Source organism: Pithys albifrons, chromosome 2 (genome assembly GCF_047495875.1).
Source record: "Pithys albifrons albifrons isolate INPA30051 chromosome 2, PitAlb_v1, whole genome shotgun sequence".
NCBI lineage: Eukaryota > Metazoa > Chordata > Aves > Passeriformes > Thamnophilidae > Pithys > Pithys albifrons.
This window is the reverse complement of record NC_092459.1, coordinates 3,552,550-3,564,562: the sequence shown is the minus strand read 5'-3', so window position 1 is coordinate 3,564,562 and position 12,013 is coordinate 3,552,550. Positions and strand designations below refer to the sequence as shown.

The 12,013-nt window shown below is 48.0% G+C and overlaps 1 protein-coding gene across 3 annotated transcripts in view; it reads left to right on the top strand.

Annotated features, from left to right (window-relative positions):
• The window catches only part of TNFRSF21 (TNF receptor superfamily member 21), a 36,392-nt gene extending 27,303 nt beyond the window's left edge, over nucleotides 1-9,089 (top strand). For all 3 annotated transcript variants that reach the window (XM_071548239.1, XM_071548238.1, XM_071548240.1), the window contains exons 5-7: nucleotides 3,835-3,888; nucleotides 6,549-6,768; nucleotides 7,647-9,089. In XM_071548239.1, coding sequence (XP_071404340.1) covers nucleotides 3,835-3,888; nucleotides 6,549-6,768; nucleotides 7,647-7,876 — 504 coding nt within the window. In that variant the 3' untranslated portion in view covers nucleotides 7,877-9,089. The remainder of the gene's footprint in view (nucleotides 1-3,834; nucleotides 3,889-6,548; nucleotides 6,769-7,646) is intronic.
• The last annotated feature ends 2,924 nt before the right edge of the window (nucleotides 9,090-12,013 follow it).

Sequence of the window (12,013 nt, the reverse complement as noted above, 5' to 3'; positions counted from 1 at the left end):
GAGGACTCTCATAAACAATGCAAAGGCATGCACCATCCCTGTGGCTGAATTGCCCATAGAGACTGTGGATGTCCCATCCCCTGGAAGTGTTTCAGGCCAGGCTGGACAAGGCTTAGAGCAACTTGGTCTGGTGGAAGATGTCCCTGCCTATGGGAACGACATGAGCTTTAAGGTGCCTTCCAACCAAAACCATTCTGTGATTCTGAATAACAGCATGTGATGCCCTTGGGGTGACCTGAGCCATCAGTGAGTCTCTTAATGCACGCTGGTGTGTCTTACATGAGCCCAGGAGGGATGAATGCATGGGTGGCTGTGCTGTCTGTGATGCCTTTGGCACTGCCCAGCATCCCTGTGTGCAAAAGTGTTTCCTCCCCATCTCTCCCCCTGATCCTGTGTAGTAAGAAAGCACTAACACTCCAGATCACAGGTAAAAGTTGTGTTATTGAGTAATGCAGCTCTCAGATGGTAAATCAGTACCCTAAACACATCCAGCCTCCCTTCACCATCCCATCCCACCCACTATTGCATCCTTGTCCTAAATCCTTTATCTGGTGTCTGGCTTCACTTTGTAAAACCTATGGAGGAAAAGCTGCTCTCTCCTGTAGCGCCCCATTCCCTTTTGTGCTCCAAAATCCAAATATTTACAACCTCTGATAGGAACAGGAGAATTAGCAGGAGTCTATAGAGCATTATGGTATGTGGCAGCAACATTTTCCTTCAGGTAAGGAACAGGTCTCCTGCAGACTTGCCTGTTTTTTTAGCTGTGGGAGATTATGCTGGTTTTGCATGGCACTGGATGAATTTAGGTTAAACCGAGATTAGCCCTCTGAATCATTTTGCTCGGGGTTTTTTGCAGCTGAGCCAGAAAATACAGTGAGAGCAGCAGCTGTGGGAAGGTTTTTTAGGGTTCCTTTAACTCACAGGGCTCCTGTTAAAGCCTGGCCTGGCCAGGATTGTTGGTTGGACTCAAGGTTTGCAGAATCTCTTGCCTTGCAGGCAGGTTTGCTGGACAGCAGCATGTGAGCCTGGACGCTGCTTAGTGAGCACAGGCACACCCCCCAGGTTAATGTTGCTGACAACAACAAAAACAGGAGACAGAAGGGGGGAGAAAAAGGGAGAGGTCTCCCACTGCTATCCCAGCAAATTGCAGTTCTCCATTTTTGAGGTTAAAATCAGAAAAGCTCAGTGAATCCACTGGGTAATGAGATTTTTTTTTGTGGTGCATAACAGCATTTTGCAGCTACCAAGGGGTGTCTGTGCTCACCTGGGCTGGCCTGGGGTGGAGCTGGCACAGCAGCCGTATTGGCTGCTCTTGAGTGCCCTGCTGTGAGCAGTGCTTTATGCTCTTATCGTTTTATTTATGGCTCTGCTGGCCTCGGCTGAAATATTTCAGGGACTGGATGGAAGGGAAGCAAACAGCCTCAGTCAGCAGCACAGCCTCAGCAAAGCTGGAAAAAAAAAAACATGAATAAGGGAGATGTTGAAAGTGGAGAAGGGGAGGGAGGTGCAGCCCCAAGCCCAGCAAGGTTTAGGTTTGTGGCTAATTTCATGTTGTGAATAATCCCATCAGTCAGCAGATGCGTCAGGGTTGGCTGGGGCTGGTGTGAGGTTAAGCTGTGGAGGTTTTGGGGGTGCCAGAAGAAAAGAGGATGTGAAAGCAGCCCCGCGTCCAGGCTTGCAGCTGTGGCAGTGCCTTGTGGCTCCTTTTCTTGCTTTCACAGATCAACACCCTGAGCAGGGGGAGTAAAGCATGATGCAGCGTTCCTCAAATCCAGCCACTGTCAGCTCCCACCCATCCCCTTCATTTCCTCTTTTGGCACCACAGAACTGGGCTGGGCCATAATTAGGAATTAAGTTTGTTCTGTGTTCACTTCTCATGTTGGCAGTAGATGAAGGTAAAGTGGTTGGATAGATTTCTCAACTGGAGGGGGCTGTGGTCCCAGGGCCGGGAAATGCCCAGGCAGCCAGGAAAAGAACAGAATTTTCCTTTTGGACTTGCATCAGGTTTTATTTGAGACACAAAGTGTAGGGTGAAGTGGCCAGAGCCCTGGGGAAGGGGTAGAGTTGGTTGGGTTTTGCTGGAGTGGGCATCGCTCCAGGTTTGCTCTAAACCCTGACTTGATTTTCAGCAAACCAACCTTGGGTTTGAACTAGCCTGGAGAATGTTCAGTAAACAAAAATGTAAAAATTTATAAAGTAATACAAATATAAATAACAAACACAGAAGTACAAACTTTATAGATGCAGTGATATTTGAGGTTTCCCTACAGTGGCCACGTCTGCTGGGGTCTGTGTGTTTGCAGAGTGATGGGTTTGAAGAATAAGAGAAAACTAGAAGATGGTTTCTTCTACTAGCCCAACTCAGTATCGACTTACTCAGCCTGTAATTGGGTTTGGAAACACTTCATTAGAGCTTCATCAGTTCTTCATTATGGTTTGAGTTGAAAAAGTGGGTAGTCAAATCCATAGAAAGGAGAATCCACCAGAAGTTGTCTTGGGGTCATCTCCTGCTTGAAGAAGCACTTTGCTCTCAAATGGCCAGGGCTGATGGGGAAGAGCTGCTTCCTCCGTGGGTGGCTGCACTTTGGTCTTGGTGGCCAAACCCTCCCCCGAGCCAGCATTGGCATCCTTTGCCATGTGAGGCTTGACTTGAGTAGTTCTCCAGGGCTGCCTTGTGTTGATGGATGCAGCTCTACCACAAAGACAAGTTGAGCACTCTTTTGCAAATTAACTGGTGATGTGAAGGGCACAGAGGAGATTTGGGCTTTCCCACTCCAGCATCCTTGTGTCCTTCCCATCCTGGTGAAGGGCTTGCCTCCTGCTCTGCAGCACCACACTATCACTGTCTCTCTCAGCCACGTTGATGAGACCTCATGGCCTGCCCTGTGGTGTTTCACCTGCCAAGATCTAGTCTGCCCTGAAGGTGGATGCCCAAATACCATGATAACCATGAAGCCGATCCATCCTCCCTGTGCCTGTGGGGACCACAGTGAGAGCATCCCCCTTCAGCACCACCCTGCGCCTGCAGGACTGTCCATGCCGGGCTGCCCCCAGCCCACCCTGCTTCATGTACTGGGTCTTTTCCTCCCACATCCCCTACAGTGGCATAACAGACCTGAGAATAGGGTTTGTGTCAGCTGGGTGTCATCTTTGGCACGGAATCCGGGAAACGGCTGCCTTGGTGCTAAATTTATCCCCTCCACATCCCAGAGGGTGCACAGCCACACTCAGGAGCAGCCAACCTGCCACCAGCTTTTGTTCCTGCCTGTTTGCTGCAGGAGAAATTACTGGGAAGCATCGTCTGAGAGAAGGGTGGTTTTTAGTGCCTACTGCTGCTCCTTCCTAATATTAGCACAGCAGCTGCAGTTTCTGTTTGTCTGAGTTCAGCTTTTATTGCTGTACTGTAAAACGGAGGGAGAAAATGGGACCCACCAGTTCAAACAGAGCTGTTGAGAACAGCTGTGGAAAGAAAACAAAACAAAGGCAAGCCTGTGTCTTCTTCTGCCCTCATCCCCTTTTCTTCCTTTTAGGAAGAACTTTGAGGCACCCTGAGCTGCTTAGAGCATCCTCCCAAATACACTGGGATGCAAGCGGTGTTTAACTGCAGCATAAAGGGCCAGAAGTACACTGGAGCTTTTAGGATTTTTCTTTTTTAATAGTGTTTTTTTGGCATTGAAAATCTCTTGCTGCAGTGCTCAAAAATAAAAAAACCTGGCAGAGCGCCCCAGTGCAACTGATGGGTGGCAGGAGGCTGCTGATGTGTCAAAGCCACTGCAGTGCCTTTTGTTTCTGCTCTGGACTGTCCATCTAACAGTATCCCATGTGTTTGTGCAGGTGCAGATGCAGCCTCAGTGGCAAGCGCAGGACCCTGGCAATGAGGATGTAAAGGTGAGAAATTCAATGGCTCTGGAAAGGCGAAAGGGCTGCAAGGGTATTTTTTTTTGTGGGATTTTTTCCCAGCCAGAGCTTGGTTTCACTCAAGCACTGCTGTTTTTAAAAATAGGAATGGCCAAGGTGGTTTCAATGAAATGAATCACAGGCTATGAATAGTGTGTTTTTAGACCTATTACACAGACTTCACCTCGCAGCAACCTTCTGCATTCCCTGGTCTTTCAAAGCCCTCTTTCCCATTCGCTTTCTTCCCGTGGTTTAAATATTAACACACATCCAAGCATCCTGTTTGCTTTGCCTCAAGCTCGCAACTGTTCAGCTATTTGGAAAGCTTTGGGCTCCCGGGACAGCTACAGTCAAATAACCTCGAGTGATTTTGTCTTTCCTACCGTGTTTTAGCAGCTGTTTAATTAAGCTCCGAATGAGTTGGTTCTGGGAAGGGCTTTTCCCTTCTGCTGGGAAGACAGAGCTGGGGCAGCTGCCTGCTCCCTGCCCAACCTTGGCCAATTGCTGCTCAGTCATCAGGCCCCTTTTTGGGAATCAGTAGATGCGTTTGTGGCTGGATATTAAGTAGATGAGCTGCACGGGGAAAAACTAACCCTTAAAGCCTGTGTTATTTTTGAAGGGGATATCAGAGCATATTACAATTTGGAAAGTGGCCAGCTGCTGTTCTGGTCCTTCCCTTGATATTCCCCCTTAATGGCAATAGCTGATTCTCCATGATGAACTGCTCTGGAAAGGGAGTTTCAGAGGAGAAGGCAGATTCTTTTAATTAAAAATTAAAGCTGACTTTTATTTTTAACATGCTTATTGCGTAATGTGCTGAGCTAGAACAAATCCTCCCCTGTTTATTTTCAATGAGGGGAGAAAAAAACCCTTTTATTCTACCAGGGACAGGCTGCAATGTTAATTTAATGTGAACTAATGGGCGTCCCAGCAGACATGTGATTTGTGGGTGGCAAATTCCTCGACACGGATGAGGAATGTTCAGGCACATCCATGCTGGTGCGGAGGTGGCTCAGCAGCTCCATTTCCCACAGCCTTTAATCCCAATTTTGCATTTTATCCCTGGGTAGTAGGCAAAAGCCTGTTAGCAAGACTAGCCTGATCTTCCTCTCTAGAAGGAGAAAACAGGTATTTGAAATATTGTTGGGAGAGGGAACTGCATGTGGACAGGGCTCGGAATTCTGTTCTCTGGTAGGTCGAGCAGAGATGCAGGGTTTGGGAAGATGGTGAAATATTGGATGACCCTTCAAGCAACCTGTTTAGAGGGATCTGGTGACCTGCAAAGGTGTTCAAGCTGCCAACCAGGGATGTAGGGATGCTGCCCAGGGCACATCCTCACTGCAGGGAATGGGAACAAAGAAATGCCATGCTTGAGATTTGCACCTCAAGGGGATGTTGGGAGATGGAGGAGGGTAGATAAGATTGGCTGCTGCCATCTACCTACCGGCTGCACCATGCAGGTAGGAAGGAGATCCAACAAGGAAGATGCAGAGTACAGTCAAATTAGGAAGCAGGTTCACCATGGCACCTAAATCATAAAATCATGGAATTGTTAAGGTTGGAAATGCTCTCTAAGATCATGAAGTCCAACTGTTAATGCAGCACCGTTCACCATTACACCTTATCCCCAAGGCCACATCCAATGTTTTTTTAAATGCCTCCAGCGATGGTGATTCCACCACTTCCCTGAGCAGCCTATTGCAATTCATGACCACACTTTGGGGGAATAAATTTTTCCTTTCCATGAATAAATTTTTCCTAATATCCAGTCTAAACCTCCCCTGGCACAGCTTGAGGCCATTTCTTCTCATCCTGTCACTTGTCACCTGTCACTTGTCAAATGGTGCTGCTTCCCAGTGCAGTGCTTCCTCGCAGTGCTTGCTGCTCCCTATGTTTTTGGGACTGTGGAGCCAAATGTTTGCCCTTGGCTCACATCAGGGTAAGATAAAGCAAAGGCACTTGGGTGACATTGTGGTCAGTGCCACCTCCGGCCTGTCCTTCCTTAGTCTGAAATTAGAGATTGGTGGGACACAGTTCTCCATCAGGCTTTAATGGAGTACTCATGGGAACAAGGGTGAAATGGGACAAACAAATAATTAACTAAAAGTGTGACCAGTGTGGCTGGTCAGAGCCACCTGCTGCAGTGGGGATCACTGAGGGATCTCACAGATGTCACCCTGCAGCCTTAGCACTGGTTGGGCCATGGAGCCAGGCTGTGCCATGCTTTTAGCAAGCAGTAGCTGTGGAGCAGGTTTTGGAGAGAGCTTCCCTGCTTGGACATCATCACCTGTTGCTCCCAAGAGCTGTGCTTTGGGCTTCAATAAACAAAGGGTGAGAAGGAGAACTAAGCTAAAATGTTCTGCTGTGGTTGCAGGCACCATCTTGGTGCAGTGGTTGCTCCTACCAAAGGTACCAAGGGTGCAGGTTGTGTTACCCCTCCTGCCTGACATGCCAAAGGCCAGTACTGGTTTCCACTCCAGGCGATCTTCAGTGCCTGTTCTGGAACAACAGGTCCCTTGGGAGGAGGTGGGGGACAACTTGCTGAGGGTGAGCTGCAGTGTGCTGGAAGCCAGGGTGCAGGTGGTTAAAATGTGAACCCGGTGCATTGCATCCCCCTGGGTTAATTTTCCCTCTCTTTCCTCCCCACAAAGCTGGAAAGTGACAAGCTGGCGCTGCCAGTGAGCCCCAGCCCGGTGAGCCCTGCGCCCACCCCCAGCCCCAAGCCCCCCGAGGCAGCCGTCCTCACCGTGGAGCCCTCTCCTTCTGAGAAGAAATGCTTCTTCGTGGATGAAGCAGAGCCTCTCCTGCGGTGTGACTCGACCTCCAGCGGCTCCTCCGCCCTCAGCCGGACAGGCTCTTTTATTACCAAAGGTACCAAAATCAGTCCTGAGGCAGGGGGGTGGCAGGACTGAAGGGATGCCATGACCTATCCCATGTGATCAGCACATGTAAAGCTGCTCAATGTATGATATCGTTAAAGTAAATAACTAGGAAAACTGGCTCTCCAGTATATGTTTATCACATCCTCATTCTAGACCAGAATATCCTGTTAGCAAAGATAATAAAGATTGGAGAGCAAAGAACACCTTTAAAGGCTTTTAACTCTCTGAAGGTCTGCCACAGAAGTTGTAGCATGACTGGATGTTTTTCCTGACCCTTGCTATGGTGTTGGCCTATGTGTTACTGTATGAAATGAAACCAGAGAATGTAATTTGTAATTTCAAGACTGCTTTGGGTTTTTTTAATATCTTTTCACTCTTAGTTTTGTTTGCTGCAGCACATGACTTGAGACGTAAAGCACCATTAGCCACCCCCTTTCTTCAGAGGGTTTAATTTACTGTATTTAACTTGCTGCATTGAATCATCTATAACTTCTGATGAAGGGGAAAGACTGAGATCAGTCAATGTACCAAATTAATAGTTTGGTGTAGAAACAAAGCTGACCCAACAAAAACAACTTGAAAGAACAGAATTCAGCTTTTTTGGCTCCCCCTCCTGCCCTCACCTTTTCGTCTTGGCCATTCAGCATTTACAGATGTGTTTTCTCTTGGAGGATCCTGGGCTGGGGTGTCTCAGCAGCGCTGGCTTCTCCGTCTTCTTTCTTCCCCATCACCCTCCACCTTTTCCCTTGTTCTTGTGACATGTCCCTCACCAGAGGCAGCACCAGGGGATGGTCCAAGGAAAACAAACCCTGGTTAGCAGAGGTTCCTTGGGGAGTTTCTTGACCACTCTGTCCTTTCCTCCCACAGAAAAGAAGGACACTGTCCTGCGCCAGGTGCGCTTGGACCCTTGCGACCTGCAGCCCATCTTTGACGACATGCTGCACATCCTCAATCCTGAGGAGCTCCACGTGATAGAGGAGATCCCACAGGCTGAAGACAAGCTGGACAGGCTATTTGAGATCGCTGGAGTCAAGAGCCAGGAAGCCAGCCAGACCCTCCTGGACTCTGTCTATAGCCACCTTCCCGATTTACTGTAGGCACTGGGTCACCACAAACTCTCCAAATATCTGCTAGAGCTAGCTTGGCACTCGTTAAGGTGAACGACAATATGCAGGCAGGTTTTGTTGTAGAATATATGGCCAGTATTTTCGTTGAGGTGTCCTTGGTTCTTGGAGGGGGGGCAGTTTGCCAGCATTGCACCCCTCCACCGTAACTATCGCTCAGTCCAAGTCTTTGCACCCTCTGCCCCCTTCCTGTACTGCTCTTCTCCTTGTTCTCATTCCAATCAGATCAGCCGATGCACTTTAAAAAGAAACAAACAAAAAACCCAACAAAAAACCACAGTTAATGAACTAAAACACCACAAATCTGGTGTAATTTAACACAGAGGATTGGGGATTTCTCTGTAACCCCCTTCCTCTGTCAAACCTGTCGCTCGGAGTGACCATCTCCCATCACCTCCCTTTGCCTCGGAGCAGTAAATGGCAAAAACACGCAAAAAACTCCCCCCAGTTGTTGCTGGTTACTGTCTCTCAACGCAGCTAAGCTTCCCACCCGAGCTGACTTTTTTATTAATGTACTATTGTTTGGCTCATACCCATTGCTGAGATTTTACTAGCACGGTTATTTATTGTATGGTTTTCACCCGGACAATGCATCGCGCTCCTATTACGCTACAGCAGAAGCGCTTTAACTGCAAAAGGAAAGGGTTGAGTCCCACCAACCTCCGAGGTGATGGAAAGGTCCTTTGCCTCCAGACGAATGTAAGGAGTTATCTTGCCTTGCCCTGTGCGGGAATGGTGGGGCCCCGAAGGGAGCTGGTGCTGGACTTGGGGAGGCGAAGGCAGCTGCTGGAGGTCCCGCTCTCCTCTTGCTGTAAGACTCAAACCAAGCTCTGCTTTTACACTTGTGTCTCTTGTTTTTTATACAGACGTGGCCGATAATTTCTTCGAAGACCTTACGTGGTCTAAATAGTCTCTTCAAATCACACTTCACTTTTTATTAAAAGAGGTTGGGGGGAGGGTGGGGGAAAAAAAGCTGCATCGTAAGAGGTCTGTCTGATTATATTTGCAATTATTATGCTCCCGTAACAAACAGTCTGTACTACGCTCAATTTGAAGAAGTAATGGTATGAGGGTGGCATGAGCTGCCCTGTGGGAAGGGGTGGGAGTGGGGGAAGGGGGAAATGAATTGAAAAATTGCCTTCCAGTGTACTAATTTATTAATAAATACTAGGTGTTTGTTATTTGACATGATTCTGTGTTAACTTTCTTAACAGCTGCTGCCACTGCTCAGGGACACCTGGGTTGGAGCAGGGGCTTGGCCAGAGTGCCCATGGCAGGGTGATGAGGGAGATTTTGGAGTTTGGGAGTGGTGAAGGGGTTGTCTCCTTTAGGTTTGAGGCCAAAATGTGATTGCTTTCTGTTGACAGCTGTGCCCCGAATCCCCACAGCCGCTGCTGGACCTCTGCACTTCTCTGCCCTGTCCCAGGGTGGGGATGTGTGTTAATCCCCAAGATGGTGGCAGATCAGATGGCTAATGGGGCTTCCAGGGTTGGTTATTGCAAGCTCTCAGAGCCTTTGCAAGCATTTTGGGGAGGCTGAAGTATTAATTTTCCAGGATGCTGCTGTTATGCCGAGTCACTCCTGAGCAAAGGTCTTGCAGTTACAGCATTTCTGTTGCTGTTACATTACCCATGTCCTTAAAGTCTCTGCTTCCAAATAGCTCATCCCTTGTTATTCTGTCTACAAATGAAATCCTTAATGGGAAAATGCTTCTGGTTTATAAGACTGTCATTTTGTTTACTTGGCTCCAGAGTCTTTTTCGGTTAACCAGGGTGCTGTGTTTTCCTTCTGGCTCGCATTGGAAATTGCTGGTACAGGACTATACATAGGTGCAGGATTAAAATTCTTCTATGTATGGACAGATGAAATATAGTGTGAAATAGCAAGAGCCTTTATTGGGAGTTCTGGGGTGGAGTTTTCCCTCACTGGCAATGAAGCATTGAGCATTTGGTTCCTGCAATGTACCTTCAAAGCATCACAAAGAAATAGTGAGTGTGGCTTGTGTGCCTGGCATATGCTGGGTTGCTAAAGCTGTATTCTGAGGGGGAGTCCAAGACCAGCCTGTTGGCTAGTGGGTTTTTTACCTCCATGTTGGGAGCAGTGGTGGTTGCTGTCGATCGACCTGGGCAAGATTTGATACGGGGAGGGAACATGTGCAATTGTGGACTAATCAATAGCTGGCTTTAAATTATCCTTGTTAGGCTCTGGGAGCAAGTCCATCTGGGAAATCAGGAATTTGTCCTTTTCTGATGGGCCAGGTTCTCCCAGGTAAACCCATGGGCTGCAAGCACTAGAGCCATCATGCCACCCTCCCAGAGAACCACCAGCTCCATCCTGCAGCTCTGCTTCGTGTTCTGGCAGCCACTCACATTTTCTGATGGGATTTGGAGGTAAAACAAAAAGTAAAACACTCCTGGGAAGAGGACTTAGGAGCCAGCTGAAGAGACACCACAAAGCAGGCATGTTGAGGAGATGCCTTGACCAAGAGATGCCAAGGAAGCACAAGGAAGCTGAGGGGTTGCATTTAACTCATCTTGGTGGCAGATCGTGAAACAGGCCAAGATTTGGGCAATCCATGGCTCCATCTGTGCTGTATACACTTACAGCATTGCTCCCTCTTTTGTTTGCACCTGGATGTTGGCCTTGTCCCTGGCTCCCTCATTTCAGATTTTCAGTTTTCTCTGTATTCATATGTATGTGTGTGCAATATATGCATTTATTATATATTTATATAAACATATTTACACTACATAAATATTTTTATGTATGATGTTATCTATATATTTTCATATTTTTCTGTATTATTACTATGTATTTTTACAGGTGTGTAATACATAAATATTTTCTGTCTCTGGAGGTGTGCAGGGGAAGTGTCTGAGAGCAGCTGAGCCCCATGTACAGGCAGGGTATTTCCTGGCAACGTGGGAGGTGTGAGGAGCCACAAGCCCTGCGCCTCCACCAGCTTCTCTGAGCCAGATCACTTAAGCATTGAGAAAATAAACCAGGCAGGTGGGATTGATAAGTTCATGACCTGAAGGCATAACTCCTTGGGAGGGGGGGATTGTCCTTGTTCTCATCCTTGGCTTATTCGAGGCATTGTGGGCAATGCACAAACTCTGCACACTGCAGCACCAGTTGTGATGTGCAACTCAAATGAGTGAAATCTTTGGCTAAATGGGTTTAGCAGGGTAAAGGTGTGAATATAAAGATCTTTATAAATATATATAATATGCATTAAAATGCATTATATACAAAATCAGCATTAAAAATTTACTTGAGAGTGCATGGTAGGTGAGAGGTGGGATTTGCCCCTTACTTGGCCTTGCTCAGTCGTTGGTGTTTGGTGTCCCCACTGGCAAGAGGGGTGGGATTTGGGTGCTGAGGTGGCAGTCCTGGATGGCAGAGCCTGTGAAACTAGAGGGGACAGGAATCACGAAGAGGACACAGCGATGCTCCCCTCCTCTGCCTACTGTGGGCATCTTGCTTCAGAGCAGAGATCGAAATTTCTGATGTGGGTCACACAAAACATCAGCTGCTCCAGTCCTGCATGGTGGGAGGTGTGGGCATTGCATCTCCCCCCAGAGTCAGTGTTTGCTGGGACAAAACCCTCCGGAGACACCTCCACCATGGCCTGGCATCTTCAGGACAGGCTGGCTCTGCTGTTCCAGGATATTTTAATTCCTCCTCCAGTGCAAATTATTATATTGTTTTTTTCATCTCTTTTTTTTCCCCCATTAATTGCAGGTGCTCTCTGCAGAAGAACAAGACATCCATACATTTTCCTCCTACCTCAGCCAAATTAGAGTATATCCTAATGGGGAATTAATTGCAACCCTCTGGGTGTGGCTGCTTGCATCCCGGTTGGAAAAGCACCCAAGATTCTTGGGAGGTCATTCACCCCTCTGGCTCTGTGTACATCAGCCAATTCCCTGCGGATTGCAACAGTGCCTGCATAGGAGGGATTGTGCAGCTTTTTGTGTGAACAACCTGCGGGGAGATCCGTGGTGATCCCGCCAAGGATGCCCTGCGGGCTCTGTGTGGGATGTGCAGGTTGTTTGGGGAGGTCTGTGCACATCACACACCGCCAAGCTGTGCAGTGTGTGGGAGGGA